The sequence below is a fragment of the Pristiophorus japonicus genome, chromosome 1 (assembly GCF_044704955.1).
Source record: "Pristiophorus japonicus isolate sPriJap1 chromosome 1, sPriJap1.hap1, whole genome shotgun sequence".
Classification (NCBI taxonomy): domain Eukaryota; kingdom Metazoa; phylum Chordata; class Chondrichthyes; family Pristiophoridae; genus Pristiophorus; species Pristiophorus japonicus.
In genome coordinates, this window is record NC_091977.1 from 486447103 (window position 1) to 486473266 (window position 26164).

The window sequence follows — 26164 nt, forward strand, 5'->3', positions numbered from 1 at the left end:
TGGTTAACATTAAGGATTACACTACTGGGTGTATACAATAGACAAAGTAGACACATTCCCTTGAGGGGAAAAATGGGCATCCAGAGAGTTAGTTCCCTGGATGACTAAAAATATAGGGGCCAAGTTTCCCCAGGAGTTGATTCTTTTTTTTTGGAGCAACTTGATTTTTCTGGACTATCTTTTTAGTTGCAATTCTGGCCATTTAATTTGCGACAGTGTAAGTGAGTTGGTTAGGTTTTTTTTTTAGTTCAGTTTTTTTCCCCCAAAAGGGGTCGTTCCCAGCCACTTACCCCTGTTTTAGGCATTTGGCCAGCAAATAGTTGCTCCAAATTAACTTAGACCAGCATATGTTACCACTTCTGTTCGCATAGAAAAACTTGCGCTGATTCCTTAACTCGAGGTAAGGTTTTTCTGTGCAGACAGAAGTGGCAACATACGCTGGCCTAAGTTAGTTTGGAGCAACTATTTGCTGGCCAAACTCGCTTAAATGGCCAAAACAGGGGTAAGTGGCTGAGAACACAACCTTTTGAAAAAAAACTGGTGCAAATTAAATAGCCAGAATTGCAACTAAAAATTTACTCCAGAAAAATCAAGTTGCTCCAAAAAAAAGAGCAACTCCTGGGGAAATTTGGCTAACAAATTTTTTTTTCAGGTTTTCCAACTTACCATTGCTGGCAAGGCTGCACCGCTAGGTTTTACCTGCCTGTGTTTGATGCGCGGCGTACGGGTCGGGTAAGTGCCGAAACTCGGACGGTAACGCAATCAGAGTTGTTACACGCAGCTCTCACCAGCGGTGCTTCTAAGCGCCACCGCAAACAAGGAGCCGAAGATCGCGACCAGGTTTTCTCCGCGGAGGTTGAAAATGCAGCAAAAACCCAGTCGCAAACCACCCGAAAATCCAGCCCCATGATTCTACCTTGCTATTTGACAGAGGAAGGTCATCTGAGCAACCTGGCAAAGTTCCTAAAGAAGATATCTACCACAAAACCAGAAATCAAATGCTGCTTAGGTATTTGATGGATTTTTGTGTTTAAAACCTACAAAAAGTGCTGCAGTGGCAGAACTGATGGTATGTGTAAGCTGATTCCTTTCATTCCTGTAATGGACATTTTTCATTAATTGTTGTGCTTTGTATTGGCCCAAACTTAATTCAAGCTCATATTGCTCTCTTTGCACGTTGCATGATGCTGCACGAGGTAGGCAATGCCATAAAACAGCTTAAGAATAACAAGGCTACGGGTGCGGATCGAATTCCTGCTGAGGCGCTAAAGGCGCGGATACATGACCTCATCTCTCTTATTTGGAGGGGGGAAGAGCATGCCGGGAGATCTCAAAGATGCAGTGATCGTGACCATCTTTAAAAAGAGGGGCAAATTCGACTGTGGCAACTACAGGGGATTCTCCCTGCTATCAGCCACTGGGAAGGTTGTCGCTAGAGTTCTCCTCAACCATCTTCTCCCTGTGGCCGAGGAGCTCCTCCCGGAATCACAGTGCGGATTTTGTCCCCTACGTGGTACAACGGACACGATCTTTACAGCGCGACAGCTGCAGGAAAAATGTAGGGAGCAGCGCCAGTCCTTATACATGGCCTTTTTTGACCTTAGAAAGGCCTTTGACACGGTCAACCGTGAGGGCTTATGGAGCGTCCTCCTCCGTTTTGGATGCCCCCAAAAGTTTGTCAACATCCTTCGCATGCACCACGACATGCAGGCCGCGATCCTTACCAGCGGTTTCATTACAGACCCAATCCACATCGGGACCGGGGTCAAACAGGGCTGCGTCATCACTCCAACCCTCTACCTGATCTCCCTCGCTGCCATGCTCCATCTCACAGTCAACAAGCCCCCCGCTAGAACTAAACTACAGAACCAGTGGGAAGCTGTTTAACCTACGCCGCCTCCAGGCGAGGTCCAAGATCACCCTAACCTCTGTCGTTGAGCTGCAGTACGCAGACTCGCCTGCGTCTGCGCACATTGAGGTTGAACTCCAAGATATAGTCTATGTATTCACCGAGGCATATGAAAGCATGGGCCTTACGCTTAACTTCCACCAGCCTACCCTCGCTGCACAGCACTGCCACCCAGTCATCAAGATTCATGGCTCGGCCCTCGACAACGTGGACCACTTCCCATACCTCGGGAGCCTTTTATCAACAAAGTCAGACATTGATACGGAGATTCAACATCGCCTCCAGTACACCAGTGCAGCTTTGGCCGCCTGAGGAAAAAAGTGTTCGAAGACCAGACCCTCATATCTACTACCAAGTTCATGGTCTACAGGGCTGTGGTAATACCCGCCTTCCTGTATGGATCAGAGACATGGACGATGTACAGAAGACACCTCTCAAGTTGCTGGAGATATATCACCAATAATGTCTCCGCAAGATCCTGCAAATCTCCTGGGAGGACAGGCGCACCATCAGTATGCTCGCCCAGGCTAACATCCCCAGCATTGAATCACTGATCACACTCTATCAGCTTCGCTAGGCAGGCCACATAATTCACATGCCAGACACGAGGCTCCCTAAGCAATTGCTGTATGCAGAGCTCTTTCGTGGCAAATGAGCCAAAGGTAGACAGCAGAAACGTTATAAGGACACTCTCAAAGCCTCCCTGGTATAGTGCGACATCACCACTGACACCTGGGAGTCCCTGGCCGAAGACCGCCCTAGGTGGAGAAAGTGCATTCTGGAGGGCGTGGAGCTCTTTGAATCTCAATATAGAGAGCACGAAGAGGTCAGGCGCAGGCAGCGGAAGGAGCGTGCGGCAATCAGTCCCACGCCCCCCTTCCCCTGACAAATGTCTATCCCACCTGTGACAGAGTCTGTGGTTCTCGCATTGGACTGTTCAGCCAGCAAAGGACTCACTTTCGGAGTGGAAGCAAGTCTTCCTCGATTCTGAGAGACTGCCTATGATGACTCTCTCTGCTCCTTAATTGTAAATAAATACTACAGTTAGTTTTAGCCTGCAAGAGTTTGTATCTATGTGGTCAACCTGTATATTGTTTACTGAAGACTGAAAATGTAGATGAGCAACCCGTGCCAATCTCCAAAGGACACAGCCCACTGGAACTATTGGGTAAATTCTGCAAAGCTGCGCTTCTGGCACAGTTTCACTCGATGGCAACGGGACTGCAGACAGGCTTAGAAATCAACGAGTCCAATTCACAGCAGTTCAGATTTCTCAGTCATTAAATTTACGGCAGGATATTCTAGAAAATGGCAATCAAGCACAATGATATCTGCACCCAAATATCCAACCTGTCCAGCAAGACGATCAGGAGCCTTGAAAAATGTATCTTTGTCCTCAAAAATTATTGCCACATATCAAACCAACTACCTGAAAATCCTCAGAGTTCAGAATGCTAAATTGAAAATTACAACCCGAGTAATGATTGGGAAGTGATTAGGTCAATAAAATTAACTTAAATAGTTCAAGCATTCCACTGGTGTACTTTGGATATCTGACTGCTGCATATAGCTTCTTTCAATCGCTCCGCACCGGTTAAAGCAGTTGGCACACTGATCTCAGATCAATGCATTTGCCATAAATAAAATTGAGCCAACCCTTTGTCAGAGGAAAGGTGCAACTCTTTCATTAAATTGAGTTTGGCTGGGCTCCAATAGCAACCCCAATACAATTCAACCACTGCTCTTGTTTTGGTCTCATTTCTTCTACACAAAAATGTATAACCATCTTCACTCATCTGTCAACTCTGGCTCGGATTCCACATCCAAACAATGCAAGTAATCTTTCACAATTAAAAAAAATGGTACTTCTGCTCTTCATCTTCTTCACTTGTCCATGTTTACTCTCAGATTCTTACTTTTATACTTTTCTATATCTTGCATTTAGATTCTCCACTTATTTGTTTTCCCCTCATGACTCTGCCTTCCATTATCTAATCTGCAATTGTGACAAAAACTGATCTTTAACTGCACAAAAGACTGCTTTCCCCAACTAATGGAATATTAGCAGGTTGGAGATTGACTCTATAGTATCACTGAAATTACCAGATCAAATGTATTAAGTCTTTTTTTTTAAATAAAAGAAACCACAAATTAGTTTCCCCCAGCCATTCAGTAGAGCTAGCTTGCAATGCCATAATTAATTCTAGTCTGTGGCACCTGAAGGATTTCAAAATAATTAGTTTCTTGTAAAATATCCTGTATTAATATGGCCTCTTGTCACGCCAATGCACTTCACACAATTAATTCCTAGTAAGGAAGGACATTAGCTTGGATGATGTGGAATCGGTATGGGTGGAGCTGCGGAATACCAAAGGGCAGAAAACGCTAGTGGGAGTTGTGTACAGACCACCAAACAGTAGTCGTAAGGTTGGGGACAGCATCAAACAAGAAATTAGGGATGCATGCGATAAAGGTACAGCAGTTATCATGAGCAAATTTAATCTACGTATAGATTGGGCAAACCAAACTGATAACAATAAAGTGGAGGAGGATTTCCTGGAGTGTATTAGAGATGGTTTTCTAGACCAGTATGTCGAGGTACCAACTAGAGGGCTGGCCATCCTAGACTGGGTGATGTGCAATGAGAAAGGACTAATTAGCAATCCTTGTGCGAGGCCCCTTGGGGAACAGTGACCATAATATGATAGAATTCTTCATTAAGATGGAGAGTGACACAGTTAATTAAGACTAAAGTCCTGAATTTAAGCAAAGGTAACTTTGATGGTATGAGACGTGAATTGGCTAGAATAGACTGGCGAATGATACTTAAAGGATTGACGGTGGATAGGCAATGGCAAACATTTAAAGATCACATGGATGAACTTCAACAATTGTACATCCCTGTCTGGAGTAAAAATAAAACGGGGAAAATGGCTCAACCGTGGCTAACAAGGGAAGTTAGAGATAGTGTTAAATCCAAGGAAGAGGCATATAAATTTGCCAGAAAAAGCAGCAAACCCGAGGATTGGGAGAAATTTAGAATCCATCAGAGGAGGACAAAGGGTTTAATTAGGAGGGGTAAAATAGAGTAGGAGGGGAAGCTTGCTGGGAACGTAAAAACTGACTGCAAACCTTCCGTAGATATGTGAAGAGAAAAAGATTAGCGCAGACAAACGTAGGTCCCTTGCAGTCAGATTAAGGTAAATTTATAATGGGGAACAAAGAAATGGCAGACCAATTGAACAAATACTTTGGTTCTGTCTTCACGAAGGAAGACACAAATAACCTTCCAGAAATACTAGGGGACCGAGGATCTAGTGAGAAGGAGGAACTGAAGGAAATCCTTGGTCGGTGGGAAATTGTGTAGGGGAAATTGATGGGATTGAAGGCCGATAAATCCCCGGGGTCTAATAGTCTGCATGCCAGAGTACTTAAGGAAGTGGCCCTAGAAATAGTGGATGTATTGGTGATCATTTTCCAACAGTCGATCGACTCTGGATCAGTTTCTATGGACTGGAGGGTAGCTACTGTAACAACACTTTTTAAAAAAGGAGGGAGAGAAAACGGGTAATTATAGACCGGTTAGCCTGACATCAGTAGTGGGTAAAATGTTGGAATCAATTATTAAAGATGAAATAGCAGCGCATTTGGAAAGCAGGGACAGGATCGATCCAAGTCAGCATGGATTTATGAAAGGGAAGTCATGCTTGACAAATCTTCTGGAATTTTTTTGAGGATGTAACGAGTAGACTGGCCAAGGGAGAACCAGTGGATGTGATGTATTTGGACTTTCAAAAGGCTTTTGACAAGATCCCACACAAGAGATCGGTGTGCGAAAGTAAAGCACATGATATTCGAGGTAATTTACTGACGTGGATAGAGAACTGGTTGGCAGACAGGAAGCAGAGTCGGGATTAACGGATCCTTTTCAGAATGGCCGGCAGTGACTAGTGGGGTGCTGCAGGGCATCAAACAGGAAATTAGGGGAGCATGCAATAAAGGTGCAGCAGTTATCATGGGTGACTTTAATATGCATACAGATTGGTCTAACCAAACTGGAAGCAATACAGTGGAGGAGGATTTCCTGGAGTGCATAAGGGATGGTTTTCTAGACCAATATGTCGAGGAACCAACAAGGGGGGAGGCCATCTTAGACAGGGTGTTGTGTAATGAGAGGGGATTAATTAACAATCTCGTTGTGCGAGGCCCCTTGGGGAAGAGTGACCATAATATGGTGGAATTCTACATTAGAATGGAGAATGAAACAGTTAATTCAGAGACCATGGTCCAGAACTTAAAGATGGGTAACTTTGAAGGTATGAGGCATGACTTGGCTAGGATAGATTGGCGAATGATACTTAAGGGGTTGACAGTGGATGGGCAATGGCAGACATTTAGAGACCGCATGGATGAACTACAACAACTGCACATCCCTGCCTGGCATAAAAATTTAAAAAAAGGGAAAGTGGCTCAACTGTGGCTATCAAGGGAAATCAGGGATAGTATTAAAGCCAAGGAAGTGGTATACAAATTGGCCAGAAATAGCAGCGAACCCGGGGACTGGGAGAAATTTAGAACTCAGCAGGAGGAGGACAAAGGGTTTGATTAGGGCAGGGAAAATAGAGTACGAGAGGAAGCTTGCAGGGACCATTAAGACGGACTGCAAAAGCTTCTATAGATATGTAAAGAGAAAAAGGTTAGTAAAGACAAACGTAGGTCCCCTGCAGTCAGAATCAGGGGAAGTCATAATGGGGAACAAAGAAATGGCAGACCAATTGAACAAGTACTTTGGTGCGGTATTCACTAAGGAGGACACAAACAACCTTCCAGATATAAAAGGGGTCAGAGGGTCCAGTAAGAAGGAGGAACTGAGGGAAATCCTTATTAGTCGGGAAATTGTGTTGGGGAAATTGATGGGATTGAAGGCCGATAAATCTCCAGGGCCTGATGGACTGTATCCCAGAGTACTTAAGGAGGTGGCCTTGGAAATAGTGGATGCATTGACAGTCATTTTCCAACATTCCATGGACTCTGGATCAGTTCCTATGGAGTGGAGGGTAGCCAATGTAACCCCACTTTTTAAAAAAAGGAGGGAGAGAAAACAGAGAATTGTCGACCGGTCAGCCTGACAGTGGGTAAAATGATGGAATCAATTATTAAGGATGTCATAGCAGCGCATTTGAAAAGAGGTGACATGATGGGTCCAAGTCAGCATGGATTTGTGAAAGGGAAATCATGCTTGACAAATCTTCTGGAATTTTTTGAGGATGTTTCCAGTAGAGTGGACAAGGGAGAACCAGTTGATGTGGTGTATTTGGACTTTCAGAAGGCTTTCGACAAGGTCCCACACAAGAGATTAATGTGCAAAGTTAAAGCACATGGGATTGGGGATAGTGCGCTGACATGGATTGAGAACTGGTTGGCAGACAGGAAGCAAAGAGTAGGAGTAAATGGGTACTTTTCAGAATGGCAGGCAGTGACTAGTGGGGTACCGCAAGGTTCTGTGCTGGGGCCCCAGCTGTTTACATTGTACATTAATGATTTAGACGAGGGGATTAAATGTAGTATCTCCAAATTTGCGGATGACACTAAGTTGGGTGGCAGTGTGAGCTGCGAGTAGGATGCTATGAGGCTGCAGAGTGACTTGGATAGATTAGGTGAGTGGGCAAATGCATGGCAGATGAAGTATAATGTGGATAAATGTGAGGTTATCCACTTTGGTGGTAAAAACAGAGAGACAGACTATTATCTGAATGGTGACAAATTAGGAAAAGGGGAGGTGCAACAAGACCTGGGTGTCATGGTACGTCAGTCATTGAAGGTTGGCATACAGGTACAGCAGGTGGTTAAGAAAGCAAATGGCATGTTGGCCTTCATAGCGAGGGGATTTGAGTACAGGGGCAGGGAGATGTTACTACAGTTGTACAGGGCTTTGGTGAGGCCACACCTGGAGTATTGTGTACAGTTTTGGTCTAACTTGAGGAAGGACATTCTTGCTATTGAGGGAGTGCAGCGAAGGTTCACCAGACTGATTCCCGGGATGGCGGGACTGACATATCAAGAAAGACTGGATCAACTGGGCTTGTATTCACTGGAGGTCAGAAGAATGTGAGGGGATCTCATAGAAACGTTTAAAATTCATACGGGTTTGGACAGGTTAGATGCAGGAAGAATGTTCCCAATGTTGGGGAAGTCCAGAACCAGGGGTCACAGTCTAAGGATAAGGGGTAAGCCATTTAGGACCGAGATGCGGAGGAACTTCTTCACCCAGAGAGTGGTGAACCTGTGGAATTCTCTACCACAGAAAGTTGTTGAGGCCAATTCACTAAATATATTCAAAAAGGAGTTAGATGTAGCCCTTACTGCTAGGGGGATCAAGAGGTATGGCGAGAAAGCAGAAATGGGGTACTGAAGTTGCATGTTCAGCCATGAACTCATTGAACGGCGGTGCAGGCTCCAAGGACCGAATGGCCTTCTCCTGCACCTATTTTCTATGTTTCTATGTTTCTTTGTGCTGGGACCCCAGCTATTTACAATATACGTCAATGATTTAGATGAAGAAATTGAGTGCAATATCTCCAAGTTTGCAGATGAGACTAAGTGGGTGGCGGTGTGAGCTGTGAGGAGGATGCTAAGAGGCTGCAGGGTGACTTGGACAGGTTAGGTGAGTGGGCAAATTGTTGGCAGATGCAGTACAATGTGGATAAATGTGAGGTTATCCACTTTGGTGGTAAAAACACAAAGGCAGATTATCTGACTGGCGGCAGATTAGGAAAAGGGGAGGTGCAACGAAACCTGTGTGTCATAGTGCATCAATCATTGAAAGTTGGCATGCAAGTACAGCAGGCGGTAAATGGCATGTTGGCCTTCATAGCTAGGGGATTTGAGTATAGGAGCAGGGAGGTCTTACTGCAGTTGTATAGGGCCTTGGTGAGGTCTCACCTAGAATATTGTGTTCAGTTTTGGTCTCCTAATCTGAGGAAGGACGTTCTTGCTATTGAGGGAGTGCAGCGAAGGCTCACCAGAATGATTCCCGGGATGGCAGGACTGACATATGAGGAGAGACTGGATCAACTGGGCCTTTATACATTGGAGTTTAGAAGGATGAGGGGGGATCTCATAGAAACATAAAACTCTGATGGGACTGGCAGGAAGAATATTTCTGATGTTGGGGAAGTCCAGAACCAGGGGACACAGTCTAAGGATAAGGTGTAAGCCATTTAGGACTGAGATGAGGAGAAACTTCTTCACTCAGAGTTGCTAACCTGTGGAATTCTTGACCGCAGAAAGTTGGTGATGGCAGTTCATGGGATATATTCAAGAGGGAGTTAGATATGGCCATTACGGCTAAAGGGATCAAGGGGTATGGAGAGAAAGGGGTACTGAGGTGAATGGTGGTGCAGGCTCGAAGGGCCGAATGGCCTACTCCTGCACCTATTTTCTATGTTTCTATGGAATGTTGTGACCTGTTGTACAGAAAAACAAGGATGAATGAGGCTGGATGCGTTATGTTTATACTCCACTTGCTGGTTATTATATAAACATGAACAATCAAGAAGCATTTTATATTTGAACTTGGAATAGATTTCTTTTAACAGGTTATGCCAAGATCCATATTCCAGGTAAGTGCTTCTTTGGTCAACTGGATCAAGTAAGCATACTTGAAAATAAGCACAACAATAATGTGACATCCCTCACAGATACCCATTGCAGACTTGTTCAGCTAGTTTACACAATGAGTTCTCGTATTTTTTGGTGGAGTGAGGTTGAGGTGAAAAAAAGAGAGCAAAATAAATAACGCATTTTCCAGCACATCCCAAAATGCTTCACGGACAATTAGGTACTTTTGAAGTGTAGTTACTGCTAGAATGCAGGAAAATGCAGCAGTCAATTTGCGCACAAGGTTTCACAAACAGTAATATAATAAATGACCTGAAAATTTCATTTTCTTTTAAGTCTTATTGGTTAAAGGATATCATCATAGGTGGTCCCTCGAACGAGGATGACTTGCTTCCACAAGAGTTCACAGATGTTTCAATGAAGGACCCGATATTCCAGTCCTGAACTCCAATTGAGGGAGTGAAAGATGCCTATGCATGGATTTAAAAAAAAACGTGTGGTGACCGTTGCACATCAGCCACCACACGGGCTCGACAGAGCTCAGCCTGGGCCTTTATCCAGTGGCAAGGTTTGAACCAGGATGACTGGATGACCTGCTCTGCTGCACAAACCTAATGTGCACACATATCGCAGTGTGGGCAGGCCCGTGCTGCCCCTGGGCCCTCGGCTCTTCTGGGCCCTGTTAAAAGATAAATGTTAGCCAGATCATCAGGAGAATTCTCCTGGTTTTCTTCCAACAATGCCATGGGATCTTTTTTGTTCACCTGAGTAGATGGGACATCGATTTAAGATCTCATCTGAAAGATGACACATCAAACAGTACTGCACTGGAGTGTCAGCCTAGATTTTGTCTCAGGAGTTGGGCTTGAACTCACAACCTTCTGACTCAGAGGCAAGAGGGTTACCACAGAGTCAAAGCAGTCTTTTTGAAAACAAGACCAGAATGTAGGAATGAGAAAATACCAGCTTAAACACCCAACCTCTCCTTTTATATCACATCAGGAATCAATCATTCTTTTTTAATGATACAACGGAATCAGTTTTTTACTGCACTCTATTCCGTAAGCCAATTGATTCTAAGCATAAAATATTCGGGTTGCCAAGTCCAGCTCATAACGGGCTAGTTTAGGTCATGATTTTGCATAAAATTATCTTCCAACATACTACTTTCTTCATTGTTATTTGATTGAGGGAATAGCAAGAAAGCAGTCACGGGATGTTGAGATGAAGAGAGAGAAGTTAAATGAAGGTAGCTCTGCAGTCCACTAGAGCATATCTTTCCAGAGTTCCTACTCCACTGTCTTTACAGAAACTAGTTATTTCTTAAATAAGTGATGTCCTGGCCTCAATTACTGTTCCTGGCAAACCATTCCATATAAAGTTTATTGAGCCTCAAAGCCTTTCCCTATTTTCCTAAAATGTGTATGTTTTAGTAATATTAATACATTTAATCACACCCTCCCTCCTTAACCACCATTCTTCGAATGCTTTGTTGGCTTTTCTTTATAACTCAATAATCTAAAAAGCACCTCTGAATTATTTTGCTGTTTATCCTTCAAAATTCCTGCATTCTTCAAAATGTCTTCCAATGCAGAAAGATCAGCTGAGCACAATACTCCATGACTTGGCTCAGTGGTGGCACACTCACCCTAGTCAGGTGGTCATGGGTTCAAGCCCCACTCCAGAGATTTGAGTACATAATCTCGCCTGGCACTTCAGTGCACTACTGAGGGAATGCTACACTGTTGAAGGTGCTGTCTTTTAGATGAAATGTTAAACCGACTCAGGTGGATGTAAAGATCCCATCACACAAATCGAAGAGCAGGTGAGTTCTTCTCAGTGTCCTAGCTAACATTTATCTCTCAACCAACACCCAAAAACAAATTATCTGGTCATTTATTTTATTATTGTTTGTGGGACTTTGCTGTGCACAAATTGGAATGTGAAGATGGCAGCCATACCAGGGAGAAAACCAGCCTGGGAGAGAATAAAGGTATTACCGGGGACACGGCCATCAAAGCTGGAGACCAGGGAGTGGTTGAGCAGATTAACAGCTGCAAAAGTATTGCAGAAATTGAAAGGCCAAAGGCTAAATAGTTGGGAATTTTACACATCAGCTATAAATGATGTGGGAGGTGGGGGGATGGAAAGGGTTTTTTTTTCCAGGAAGGATGCAGGTGGCAACCTTGGAAGGAGGTAGAGGGAAATAAGTGAATGGTGCCAGACATAAGGAAGTGGTCAGAGGTGGTTAGGTGTGGGGGAGGGGCGGGGGGGTTAAGAGGAGGAATTGTGATGGAAAACAATTGATTTTTTATTTTACTTCAAAGTTTAACGTCAATTGCTTGTTACTTTAATAGTCTGCCTAATTTACCATATTAGGAACAGAGAGTCCATGACGGAATCCTTATACTCTGCCAACCGCATTAGCACACTTGGAGCTTTCATCCATTCACCTTTACCCTTTGCTTCCTAGCATGGAGCTTTCTTTATTGCTCAATTTGACACTTCCTCTTTCATTCAAATAGCTTTCACTTTAACCTGATCTACCAATCAGTTCATGGCCAATATTTATCCCTCAATCAATATAACAAAAAAAAGATTATCTGGTTATGATCACTTTGCTGGTGTGGGAGCTTGCTGCGTGAAAATTGGCAGCTGCATTTCTTACATTACAACAGTGACTACATACAAAAGCAAAATACTGCAGATGGTGGAAATCTGAAATAAAAATATAAAGTGCTGGAAATACTCAGCTGGTCAAGCAGCATCTGTGGAGAGAGATACAGAGTTAGTGTTTGAGGTCGATGACCTTTTGTCATAACGGTTCTGACGAAAGGTCATCAACCTGAAACGTTAACTTTTTCTCTCTCCACAGATGCTGCCTGACCAGCTGTGTATTTCCAGCATTATCTATTTTGTCTTCAAAAGTACTTCATTGGCTGTAGTGCTTTGAGATGTCCGGTGCTTGTGAAGAGATGCTCTATAAATGCAATTCTTTCTTTACCAAACTCCTACAAAAAGTCCTGACATTCACATCATCAGATTTATCCACCAATTCAGTTATAACCCTGAAAGAATTCCAATAAATTGGTTAGTCATAAATTTCTTATATTTTAATAGACTGTTATGTTTATCTACAATACAACAGTGACAACACTTCAAAACTAATTTATTGGCTGTGAAGTACTTTGGGACCTCCCAAGATCATGAAAGGCGCTATATAAATGTAAATTCTCTTTTTCTTAACAGACTGCAAGGTTTTCCTACGAGAGAAATCTTATAAATGCTCCAAGATCTTAATTGATCCTTTATTAAAAACTGGAACATTTTGCAATCTTCTAGTATTCCTCTTCTATTTACTGTGAAAGATGTCTTCCTATGACATTGAGTGTCCAAAATCCGGATTCCAGAATCCGGACCAATTGGTGGCAGGGTTGTCCGGAATCCATAAAATGTTCCAGAATCCAGATCAGTCGACCCTGCCTCACTGTCCCTCGCCTCGCCGCTGCCCGACCTTGGGCCTCGCCGCCACTGCCCTTACCTCGAGGCCTCCTCGCCGGTCCATCCGAATATCACCTCTGCGATGGGGCCGCCCGACCAGCTCTTCGGCAGTGGGGCCCAGGCCGACGACCTCATCACCCAGCGAACACCCACTCCTCCCCCTCCCCATCCACGACGTTCCAAAATCCGGAAATACCCGAACCTAGGCTCGGGTGTTTCCATATTTGTGATGTCAGATAGACATTCCAAATCCGGCAAAACGCAAAATCCGGAATGGTCTCGGTCCCGAGGATTCCAGATTCGGGACGCTGCACCTGTACTACTTAACCTATTTCCTTAAGTATTCTGGAATGCATTTTATGTGATCAAGAAAATTAAAAACTTCTAATGGCTACTTCATGTCTAACTTCTAAGAACTCCAATGAATCTTGCCTTCTTTGCTAGAAATGGAGTGGAAATCACAATATATATATATTTATTTCCCTCGATCATCTTGCCTCTCAAGCAGTCTCACCTATTCAAAATGTTGCTATTAAACTTTTGGCTTTCAAATTTGCTTGTGTGTTGTTTTTAAAACCAATTTATGAATCCAGTGATAATGCAGATGAAACAGATAATGCTGACCTATCATTTGACAGCAAAAAGACAAGTTAAACATCGAAAAATATAGAAAATAGGTGCAGGAGCAGGCCATTCGAGCCTGCACCACCATTCAATACGATCATGGCTGATCATGCAACTTCAGTACCCCACTCCTGCCTTCTCTCCATATCCCCTGATCCTTTTAGCCGTAAGGGCCACATCTAACTCCCTTTTGAATATATCCAACGAACAACTTTCTGTGGTAGAGAATTCCATAGGTTCACAATTCTCTGGGTGAAAAAGTTTCTCCTCATCTCAGTCCTAGATGGCTTACTCCTTATCCTTAGACTGTGATCCCTGGTTCTGGACTTCCCCCAATATCAGGAACATTCTTCCTGCATCTCACCTATCCAATCCTGTCAGAATTTTATATGTTTCTATGAGATCCCCTCTCATCGTTCTAAACTCCAGTGAATATAAGCCTAGTCAATCCAGTCTTTCTTCATTTGTCAGTCCTGCCATCCCAGGAATCAGTCTGGTGAACCTTCGCTGCACTCCCTCAATAGCAAGAATGTCCTTCCTCAGATTAGACGACCAAAACTGAACATAATACTTAAGGTGAGGTTTCAGCAAGGCCCTGTACAACTGCAAGACCTCCCTGCTCCTATACTCAAATCCTCTCGCTATGAAGGCCAACATGCCATTTGCTTTCTTTACTGCCTGCTGTACCTGCATGCCTACTTTCAATGACTGATGTACCATGGGAGGTCTTGTTGCACCTCCCCAGATTGCATGTCAGACCCATGGGCTAAGCTTGAAACGTTAATCTCTTTTTTCATACCGGTATTTTTAGTTTTAAGTCATGTTTCCAGCATTTGCATTTTTTCTTGTTAGTTCTACTACTGTACAATAAAGGTGTATCCAAATTGCAACTTTCCTCTGGGGAAAGTAAAGAAAGGAAATAAGATAAAGTAATTGATTTTTTTTAAATATAAAAAAAAAGTCCACCTTTAGCTGCTTGTTACTATAACAGCCTTATTAATTTACCATTCTATCTAGCCAGTAGTCTCATGCATCCAGGATCTGTCACAATGGTGTGGGATATGTACAGCTGCACTGGGAGGCCTGACATTTAATTAAAATGTATGAAATCGCAGCTTAGTGTCAGTGCAGTTCTTTATATAGAACTGGGAACAATTTTTTTATAGCTCAGAGACAGTGTTGTATATTCAGAAATAATATAAAAGATAGACCAAAGATGGGAAAAGTTGACTTTGTCCCTTACTGATTTCAGATTGTTCTTTGAAGACCGGCAATTAAGTGTTTGTGCCATTATGAAAAGATTGAATCATGATTTATCTTTGAAGGGAGACATTTTTGATCTAATTCAATTACACCAATGTATGAAATTGCCACTTGCTCGCTTAACACTGGATGACCATGGCAAAAAATCAATCTCATTTGGGAATTATATATATATCTCCATGAGTAAGCAGCATAGTGCCTCATCTGCAATGATGAATACTGGAAAACTGAAAAAGAACAGAAAATGCTGTAAATGCCGTAAATTTGGTATTTCAAATAGGAAACAATTTTGTATTATATTAACACATTTAAATGTAGAAAATAACATTCCAAGGTGCTTTGCAGAAAAGAGCAAAAATGGACACTTACATAAATGAGGGAAGTGGAATTTCACACCGTACTGTGTCATAGAATCATAGAAATTTACAGCACAGAAGGCGGCCATTCAGCCCATCGTGTCCATGCCAGCCAACAAAGAGCTATCCAGCCTAATCACACTTTCCAGCTCAAGGTCCGCAGCCTTGTAGGTTACGGCACTTCAAGTGCATATCCAAGTAGTTTTTAAAAATGTGGTGAGGGTTTCTGCCTCTACCACCCTTTCAGGCAGTGAGTTCCAGATCCCCACCACCCTCTGGGTGAAAGATCCTCTCCTCAAATCCTCTCTAAACCTCCTGCAATTACTTTAAATCTATGCCCCCTGGTTAGAGACACCTCTGCTAAGGGAAAAAGGTCCTTCCTATCCATCGATAATTTTATACCCCTCAGTTCGGTCTCCCCTCAGCCTTCACTGTTCCAAAGAAAACAATCCCAGCCTATCCAATCTTTCCTCATAGCAAAAATTCTCCAGTCCAGGCAACATCCTCATAAATCTCCTCTGTACCCTCTCTTGTGTAATCATATCTTTCCTGTAATGTGGTGACAAGAACTGCACCAGACCAGTACTCTGCATCTGCATATTTCTTAATCATACCCCTACATTCAATTATATAAATCACAAAAAGGACCTTGTATGGAGCACTGCAAAACCCCACTGTAAATAGCCTTCCAGTCACAAAAACACCCATCGACCATTACCCTTTGCTTCCTGCCTTTGAGCCAATTTTGGATCCAACTTGCTACTTTGCCCTGGATCCCATTGGCTTTTACTTTCATGACCTGTCTGCCACGTAGGACCTTATCAAAAGCCTTGCTAAAATCCATATACGCTACATCTTATGCACTACCCTCATCGAACTGCCTTGTTATCTCCTCAAAAAAAAAAAATCAAGTCAGACACGACCTTCCCTTAACAAATCGATGCCAACTATCCTTGATTAATCCATGTATTTCTAAATTAAGATTTATCCTCAGAATTTTTTCCAATCATTTTCCCACCACTGAGGTTAGGCTGACTGGCCTGTAATTACTCGGTCTATCCCTTTCTCCCTTTTAAAACAATGATACAACGTTAGCAGTCCTCCGGCACCACAGCTATAGCCAGGGCGGATTGGAAAATGATGGTCAGAGCCTCTCGCTTCTCTTAACAGCCTGGGATACATTTCATCTGGGCTTAGGGATTTATCCACTTTCAAAGATGCTAAACCCCTTAATACTTCCTCTCTCTCTGTTTATTTTATCTAATATTTCACACTCTTCCTTGATTGCAATGTCTGCATCATTCCTCTCATGAAAACAGACGCAAAGTATTCATTAACATACCCACGTTTTCCACCTCCACACAGGCTTTAGTTATCCTCTTGCTCTTAAATGTATTTATAAAACATCTTTGGGTTTTTCTTGATTTTGTGTGTCAATATTTTTTGATGCCCTCTTTGCTTTCCTAATTTCCTTTCTAATTTCATCCCTGCACTTTCTATATTCCTCTAGGGATTCTGCAGTATTGAGCCTTCGGTAACTGCTTTTTTTTTCCTTTATCCTACCATGCATGTCCCTTGGCATCCAGGAGTCTCTAGATTGGTTAGTCCCACCTTTTTTCTTTAAGGGAACATACTTGCTCTGAACCCTCATCATCATCTCGTTGAATGCCTCCCATTGCTCTGACAGTGATTTACCTTCAAGTAGCTGTTTTCCGTCCAATATGGTTAAATCTCATCCTAGCTTAGTAAAATATGGAATTTCCTCAATTGATAACTTTGATTCCTGGTCTGTGTCCTTTTCCATAACGCCCCTAAAACTAACTGAATTATGATCACTACTACCAAAATGCTCTCCCACTGATCCCCCTTCCACCGGCCCAGCTTCATTCCCTAAAACCAAGTTCAGAACCACCCCCTTTCTTGTTGGCCTTGCTGTGTACTGGCTAAAAAAGTTCTCCTCAATGCATTAAGAATTCTGTTCCCGCTATATCTTTCACACTAATTCTAGCTCAGTTAATATTATTTTTGTGTTTCCCAGAAATTTGCCAACATACCCAGCAGTGCGATTGCCTCTTTTTTGTTTTTCAGTTCATATGGCCTCATTTGATGATCGTTCTAACACATCATCCCTCCTCACAGCTGTAATTGTTTCTTTAATCAATGTTGCAATCACCCTCCTTTATCGCCCTATCTCATCTGAAAACTCTAACCAGGAATGTTGAAGTGCCTGTCCTTCTTTCAGCCATGTCTCAGTAATAGTTATAATATCATACTCCCGCGTGTCTATCAGTGCCCTCAGCTCCTCTGCCTTATTCCCTAGACTCCTTGCATTGAAGTACCATCTAGCACTGCCAAACTCCCTTGTCTATTTTCTAGCCTTTGTTTCATCTGCCTTCCAAACTCATTTACTACTTTCTGCCTTCGATTTACAGCTTTGTTTCTCTCCCTTCTGAATCTACTCCGTGAAGTCTGTTCTCAGTTAGGACAGTAATACAGTGTTATATTAACACCTTGCACTGCAGAACAGCTGTACACCAATCTGCATCTGTAATCTTACACACAACAAATACCTGAACTCAAGACCAAGAAGGCAAGGGAGGAAACTGAGTAGTGATTGTTAATCTCCGAGTTACAGTTTAAGTGCTATATGTAGAGATTGGGCGGATGAATACACTGACCACACCTCAATCAGGATGTTGCATGGCATGAGTGTTTACTGGTAAAATAGTGCACATTTCAAAAATATATGCAATTATAAATGCATGAATTCAGTGTGCCTACTGCAATTTCATTCTAATACTCACAGGCCACACAGGAAATTGAAACAGGCTTAAAATTTTACATTTCTAGAATGAATCTGGAAAAGAAAAACTTAAAAAAAAAATTGAGACCTGCAAGTGAATCTGATCTGTTACCGATGCTTTGTACAACTGGGAGGTACAATTTAAATTTCGACTTCTTTGCAAATCTTAGATCTCGCCTAGAAAACATTTTTAAACGTTCAGTTACAGTTATTAGTTATTTTTCATACAAAGATAACAAAATTGGTAAGGAAAAATAGCCATAGACCACACAATCTGCAACACTGAAGACTCTCCCAACTTAAGTTCTAGATGGGGGGGGGGGGGACTTGACAAGGTGGATGCAGAGACGATGGTTCCACTGATGGGGGAAATCTAGAATTAGAGGGCATGATGTTAGAATAAGGGGCCACCCATTTAAAACAGAGATGAGGAGAAATTTCTTCAGAGTTGTAAATCTGTGGAATTCGCTGCCTCAGAGAGCTATGGAGGCTAAGACATTGAATAAATGACAGAAATACACAGTTTCTTGAACGATAAGGGGATAAGGGGTTATGGGAAGCGGGCGGGGAAGTGGAGCTGAGTCCATGATCAGATCAGCCATGATCTTATTGAATGGCGGAGCAGGCTCGAGGGGCTGTATGGCCTACTCCTTTTCTATTTCTTATGTTCTTCGGTTCTTAAGTAGATAATGACAAATAACCACAGGCAAAAATTTTAAGGGGGAAAAACTGAAATACCTTCCCAATTTTAGATAATCACAATGACTCTCAAGGATGCTTCCAGAGTAGGACTGAAAATCCAAAGTTGAAGAGCACAGGAGCCAGTGTGTTCAGACAGTACAAGTCATCTGCCTACCATCACAATTTGCATTCCCTGTCTTGATTATATATTCATTCAGCTGCTTTTTGAAGGAATTCACAAAATAGGTGCAGGTGAAAACTGACGTAGAATACTAGCCCTACTACCTGCTCATTACAGAACCTGCCATTTTCTTAAATATGCCTCAACCAATGACATGACAAGGGGCATCCAATCTACACGCTGTTCTAGTCTGTGGGGTTAAAATAATTACTTCCAAATCTCTAATCGCACAGCATCATCTGCAGCCGCAGCAGGGTCTGGTCAGTGCTGCATTGAAACCAGCTGTTGAGAGTGTGACTTGAGCAGCTCAAGGTGTCTCTTCTCACCTGTGGAGAAACGCTCGTCTTTCAGAGAACTTTTTGGCTCAGAGTGGGAACTCAAGTGAGTGGAGGATCTTCCCCGCCAACTCTAAGGTTCATGGACCACCGATGCTCCAACACGCCTTCCCCTGCATCTGTTACTCTGTGCATTCCAAAACAGCCACATTTAGGTGCTGATTGCACAATAACCTGCAGCTCAGCAGAGTTTGAAACATTGCCAAACACCAAGATGTTATTTAGGTAAATGCATCCAAAATAAAACAAACGATGCCTGTATTTGGCACCAACTTGTAGATGAATTGTTCGACCTACCAAGTACCATAAAACCCAGTCAAATGGTTTATCCAGTGGCAGCAAGCCATTGTTTTATCATAAAGGTCACACTTCCACAACCATGGAAGGAGGAAGCAGAAATATCTCGCACCAAACAGTTTTTAAAAAATTACTTACACAAGAATGAGAATATACTTTAAATATATTTCCCTTCAGTTCTACAGTCTTGCACTACAGCCAGTATTTACTGTTTTACATAGAAATTACAAGGAGGAAATAGGCGCACCGTGGCAGCAATATGAACGATCGACAAGATGCACTGCAGCATCTCGCCAAGGCTTCAGAAACTTCCAACCTCTACCACCTAAAAGGACAAGGGCAGCAAGTGCATGGGATCACCTCCAAGTTGCCCTTCAAGTCACATACCATCCCAACTTGGAAATATATCACTGTTCCTTCACTGTAATTTCTATGTAAAACAGTAAATACTGGCTGTAGTGCAAGACTGTAGAACCGAAGGGAAATATATTTAAAGTATATTCCCATTCTTGTGCAAGTAATTTTTTTTAAACTGTTTGGTGCTAGGTCAAAATCCTGAACACCCCATGGAACAGCACTGAGAGAGTGCCTTCACCACATGGACTGCAGCGGTTCAAGGCGGCGGCTCACCATCACCTTCTCAAGATTAATTAGGGATGGGCAATAAATGCTGGCCTTGCCAGTGACGCCCACATTTTGTGAATGAATATTTTTTTTTAAATCCACCACCCCCTAATCCTTGTTGGTGTTTACTCAACCTGTTCCCATATCCCTTCTACTTTTCCTTTATCCATCTATCTAGCCTAATCTTGAATGTTGACAGTTTCGATCTCAACCACTAACCCTGGAGGTGCATACCAGTCTCGCAACTCAGTGTAAAGAAATCTCTCCTGCTCTTTGTTCCAAATCTCCCCAAAAAAACTTCCATGCAATAAAACTAAAATTTGTCCGTTACTGCAAATTAGTGGCCTTGGTCATAAACATCAGGAAAGACTAATCGGAGGCTACAATGTTTGGTTTATGCCAAACCATGGCTTCCTAATCCATATTCCGTAATCAAATCTATTCCAACTGATTAAGTATGGCTGCATGTTTATATAGAGCTGAGAAAGTCGAGCGTTTTAATGTAAACTTATGTAATGTACCAAGCACACACTTCATATACAATTTCTTTGAGAGTTGACATTATGTCGAGAGCAGTGTTTGTTGGTGAGGAATTTGGATTGCATATGAACTGCCAGTTTATAATGGGTTATGTCTCAAATTGGGCACTGGACTAAAGCATATCCTTGAGGAATGGATGATTTATGCTGGAATTAATACAAAATGCAAACCTGGAAAATCTGCTGTGACCTCCAACAAGCTGATTTAGGATGAATTTGACCATATTTAACTGGATACAATATTTAAAATTAAGTATTGCTGCTAATTTATATATCTCTCAATTGGCCAAGCATTTACACGAAGTCCAGCTTCACCTGTACAGAGATAATTTTCTCCAAGCCTAATTTAGCTTCAGGCTCCATATGGTTCTCCTTCCTACAACAGTAGTTTGAAGACAGTCTCCCTCAGTGAAGAAGAAAGCTCTGGTGTACAAAATATGCAGAGAAAAAACACCAGTTACAACTACAACTAAATTTGTTTTTAAAAACAATTTTCTTGGTATGTGGGCAATGCTGTCAAGGCAGTATTTATTAATATGTCCTTACTATACAGTACAAATGCACACGAGGCCTATACTATCAAGGCAGTATTTATTAATATGTCCTTACTATACAGTACAAATGCACACGAGGCCCATACTAGAGAGAAGGTCACTCTGTGACCAGCAACCTTTATTCCAGCACTGAAGTGGAGAAGATGGGTGGAGCTTCCCCTTTTATACCTGAAAGTCCAGGTTAGGAGTGTCTCCCACAAGTTCACCACCGAGTGGTCAGTGTTCGCACGGTGTATAACTTAGGTCAGTTTATACATGGATTACAATGACAGTTGAATACATGACATTTATTGTCCATCTCTTCTTGTGCTGAGTGTATTAAGAGTTAACAACAGTGAGTGTCTGGAGTCACACACACGCCAGATTGGCAAATTTCATGATCATTTTCTAGCCAACAAATAACCAGATTTGCCATGGTGGAAAATGAACGCTCAACTTTGGAGTTGCTAATCCAATACCATAACTACTGGGTTATCAAGCGCTTTTGAAACTTCGTATTAATCAATCACTACTGTGGTCATAGCTTCTCTGAGCTTTCCTTTCTTGCTACACTCTATTGTGAATACACCATCCTAAAAGCTTGTTTTTGAAATCAGGAGAATTGGCATTGCCCAACATATTCTTTTCAGTACCTCAAAACTTTGTAACTCCTTACATTAGGAACAGAGGTAGATCATAGAGTCCCTCGAACCTGTTCTGAAATTCCATTACTACATATCCTTTGATAGCCTTGCATTACAAAAATATAACAATCTCAGCCGTGAAGATTTCAATTGATCCAGCATTCACAGCCTCTGGGTAGGGGGTGGGGGTGGGGGAGGGAAAGAGAGGAATAGTTAGGACAAGTAATAGACCCTGAGGGTGTATGAGAGGGGGAGCAGAAACCCTATGAATGCTGGAAACCCAGACTGAAAATAGAAAATACTGGAGAATCAAAACAAATCAGTGTCTGAAAAGAGGAAACACAGGTTAATATTGCATTGAAGGTCTTTCTTCACAAGGAATCTCCCTGAAACTATCTTTTCTGTTTCAGATGTTGAAGGACTGGCTATGTATTCCCAACAAGTTTTATTTTTATATCAGATAGAAGAAGCACTCTGCTTTAATCATGCTTCCTTATGCCAACTCTGTTAATTCGGCTCTTTCATCTGGACTCCACAGCTCCACGACAGTAATTCTCCCCTTCTCCAACACCATTATGACTGTGTTTAAACACACATAATAATGGATAAAAACAAAATTTTTCTTACTTTCCCTAAGAATGCAAAGAAACTTTGAATAAAATAAGGCAAGTCTTCCCTTCCCATAAACCACACACCGCCTGTATCATTTCAGCTCATCAATGGAGTTTTGAAAAGGATAAAAATAGCAAGCCTGCTCATTTAACGAAAGCCAATGTGTTAAATGTTTAAAACTAGATCACCCAATTTCTGGCTATTAAAGCAGACTCCCACCGTTACTGCTGGAATACACTGGAATGACTGCAAATTTTGGGACAATAATTTCACTCTGAATAAGATTACATTAAATAAGGTATCTCACACAGAGAGGCAACAGGTTGGCTGTTGTCGGAAACAGAAAATGAAGGTGCAGTTGGGAGCAGTCTTGTAAGTTTGAAATTGAGGCACATTGGGGCAGAATTACAGCTTTACTCTGTATTCCGCCCCATGCTATAATTGACCTAGAGAGTGTTTCACACTGCCACTGGGTGCCTGAAATGGAATGTATTTCAATCACCAGAGGGGATTATTGGATGTGTACCCAGATTAAGATGTGTTGCTTGTGGGAGTAGATTTTCATGTTTGCGTGAACTTGGGTGGCTGTGTGTCTTTGTTGGGGAGAGGGTTGGTGTGTACATGCATGTTTACCTCTTGGGGAGGGCGCAAGAGAGAGCGGCGAGATAGATAGAAAAGAAGAGTAAAAAAGAGAGCAAGGATGCAAGAGAGGAAAAAAAGAAAGTGGATGCGCCTGCCTGCGGGAGTATATATGAACACATCTGTGTGGTGGTGTCAGATGTTTGTCTATGAGGATTGGTGTGTGTATGTATGTATATGTGCTTAAATTTGCATCAATGAAATTTGATGAGTTAAAATCCAAGGTCAGTCATCTCTTTGCTTTTGTAGTTTCCCAATATCCACATCAGTCATTTCACTTAAGCTAATTTACCGTAATGCACTGAAATTTTTATTTGCTTCATTGACTGTGATGGTAATTACCTGCAATTTGTACTGAGCCTTCTTCTCCGAGAAGAATGTTTCCTGCCTTCACGTCCCTGCAAGATAAATAAAGCAATTCAGCTGTGTAGGAATCAAAGGGACAAAAGTGCTCCAAAGTATCAGCTGTTAATGGAAAATTCCTGTTAAGGAGGGACCTAAAAAAAAAGGTCCAGCAATCCAACAATTTACTGATTGTCTTGCAAGACAAATGCCACATTAGTTCATGCATGTTATTCTCTCGAGTTGGCTGAAAGGAAAACACAAAATCAAATTAGCTTGTCACTGCTTCTTTCTAAAGTTTACCCAATCCTTTTGTGCAGTGAAGTAGCTTAAAACTTCAATATGTTGCTGAATTTGCAGCATATATACAGAGAGTGCCTAACCATCTCCCAATGACATTCAACAGCGTTACCAATGTTGAATCCCCCAACATCCTGGGGGTCGCCGTTGACCAGAAACTCTACTGAAGTAACCACATAATTGCTGTGACTACTAGAACAGGTAAAAGGCTGGGTATTCTGCAGTGAGTAGCTCACCCCCCGACTCCCCAAAGCGCCTCTCTCAATCATCTACAAGGCACAAATCAAGTGTGTGATGGTATACTCTCCACTTGCCTGGATATGCGCAGCTGCAACGCTTAAGACGTTGAACACCATCCAGGACAAAGTAGTCCACTTGATCGGCAGCCCACCCACCACCTTAAACATCCACTCCCTCCACGATTGGCTCAACGTGGTTGCAGTGTACAGTGTGCGTTCTTTCTACAGCACCTCCCAAACCTGCAACCTCCCACACCTAGGATTATAAGGGAAGCAAGTACATGGGGGCACCATCACCTCCAAGTTCCACACCAAACCACATAGCATCCAGACAGACATATCACCATTCCTTCATCTTACTGGGTCAAAATCCTGGCATTCCCTACCCAACAGCCCTATGGGAGTATCTTCACCGTTTTGATTTGTACATGAAGTATAGGCACTTGGTGAGTGAACAGAGAGCAATTGGCATCAGCATGAATTTCTTCAGGAGGAAATTAAAAACCAAGAGGATAGTACTTTGATTCTTTTTAAGTTCCATGTAATTACATACAAAAACGAAGCAACAATGTAAGCTAAATGTACTACACTTCTCCTTCAGTACATAAGTTACAGTTAAGAAAGTATCTTGAACCACAGAAACATTCATTGCACTCATCTGTGTAAACAGGACTCGGGTTTACAATAAGGGATTCACACTGGTGCTAGGCAAGATGGTCCTGCAGTGCATCTCCAGCATCCACAACAGTATAATAACCAACTGATGCAAACGGATAAATTCAGCAGCACAGCAGACTTAACATATCAATACACTTCAGAATTATCATTACATAAGGTATGCCAGTCATCCTGGAACTTCACAAACTAAATGAATTATAGAGCCTATACAACAGTCACCAATGTAGTTAGTCAAGAAGCAAAGTCAAACCCATTCCACCAGTCAGTTTTATTTAAAAGCTTCCAACATAACTGATCCATTTAGTTTACTAAATCAGTTCAATCCTAATGAAAGCATTGCAGTAGCTTATGCAATGTCTGGGTAAGTAAATGCACCAGCTAATGAGCTACCGAACATACAGACCAGACAGCTCCCAAGTTGAATCTCCAGTACTGGGCTAAGTTATCTGATCTCGAACAAGGCAATTGGTGGGGCACTATAATTGGTCTCTCAGATCCGAAACTTGGGGATAGGAAAAGGAAAGATCAGCAAAGGCGCCTAATCTCTATCCAGGGATTCTTGCCAGAAAGTGCTTCCATCAATCAAGGACACATTTGGCTGCGATTTAAATACCTATCATGGTCAAATAGTCTGTTGATACACTCCGTTGAGCCTACTTGGGCAAGGTACTCAAATATTGCAGGCATCTATGGAACCCTACCTTGGTGAGAATCAGTGCTTTCACATGAGGAGCAGGAGAATAGGAAAACTAGACAGTGCAGCCGTAAACTACTGAAAATCCTGCTTCACATTTTCAGTTATATATAAATAGCTTGGTGCAGTGGAAAAGGCGGTGTGGAATGGGTATCTTCTCACTCTCCTGGTGTAGCATCTCAAGAGGTCTTCCTCCAACATACACTTTTAGCTTTTCTAATTAAAGAAAGTCAGGTCTTGAAGACTCCTGCAATGGCTTATTTATCCAGTGAGCAGACGAGCCATTCAAACCAGAATATCCAAGGTTTAATTCCCAGTCTTTGATGATTTAAGTTAGGTTGCCAGTAGGAAGGGCTACAATTGACTTCTGTACTTGTATAAAAACTGCCAAGGTTCCTACTCCTGCCTGAGTGGATTTCGGATGAGAACACATTAGGTTTGGCTGTGATGCCTGTGTTTGACAGTCTGACCTTGCTCATACATGCAGAATGATCAATGTGGGTGAGCACAGTACTACATCCCAGTACAAAAATAGAGAAAACTGGATGATTGCAGTGGGGGTGGGGGGGGGGAAGACAGGGATCAAACACAAACTCACTATCATCTTTCGTGCAAGCTGAGCTCCTGAAACCCATGTACCAACTCAATATTGTCACACTGACTCCAGGCAGCAACAAACTTTTTTTTTATAATAACAAAACCTAATTTAGTGCATTAGAAGCAACTGGTGACTGAATAAAGACATCAAGT

The 26164-nt window shown here is 42.3% G+C and overlaps 1 protein-coding gene across 1 annotated transcript in view; it reads right to left on the reverse strand.

The window, feature by feature from the left end:
- Positions 1-26164, reverse strand: part of LOC139277097 (serine/threonine-protein kinase OSR1-like) — a 269081-nt gene that overhangs the window by 125979 nt on the left and 116938 nt on the right. The window contains exon 5 of the mRNA XM_070895115.1: positions 23504-23559. Coding sequence (XP_070751216.1) covers positions 23504-23559 — 56 coding nt within the window. The remainder of the gene's footprint in view (positions 1-23503; positions 23560-26164) is intronic.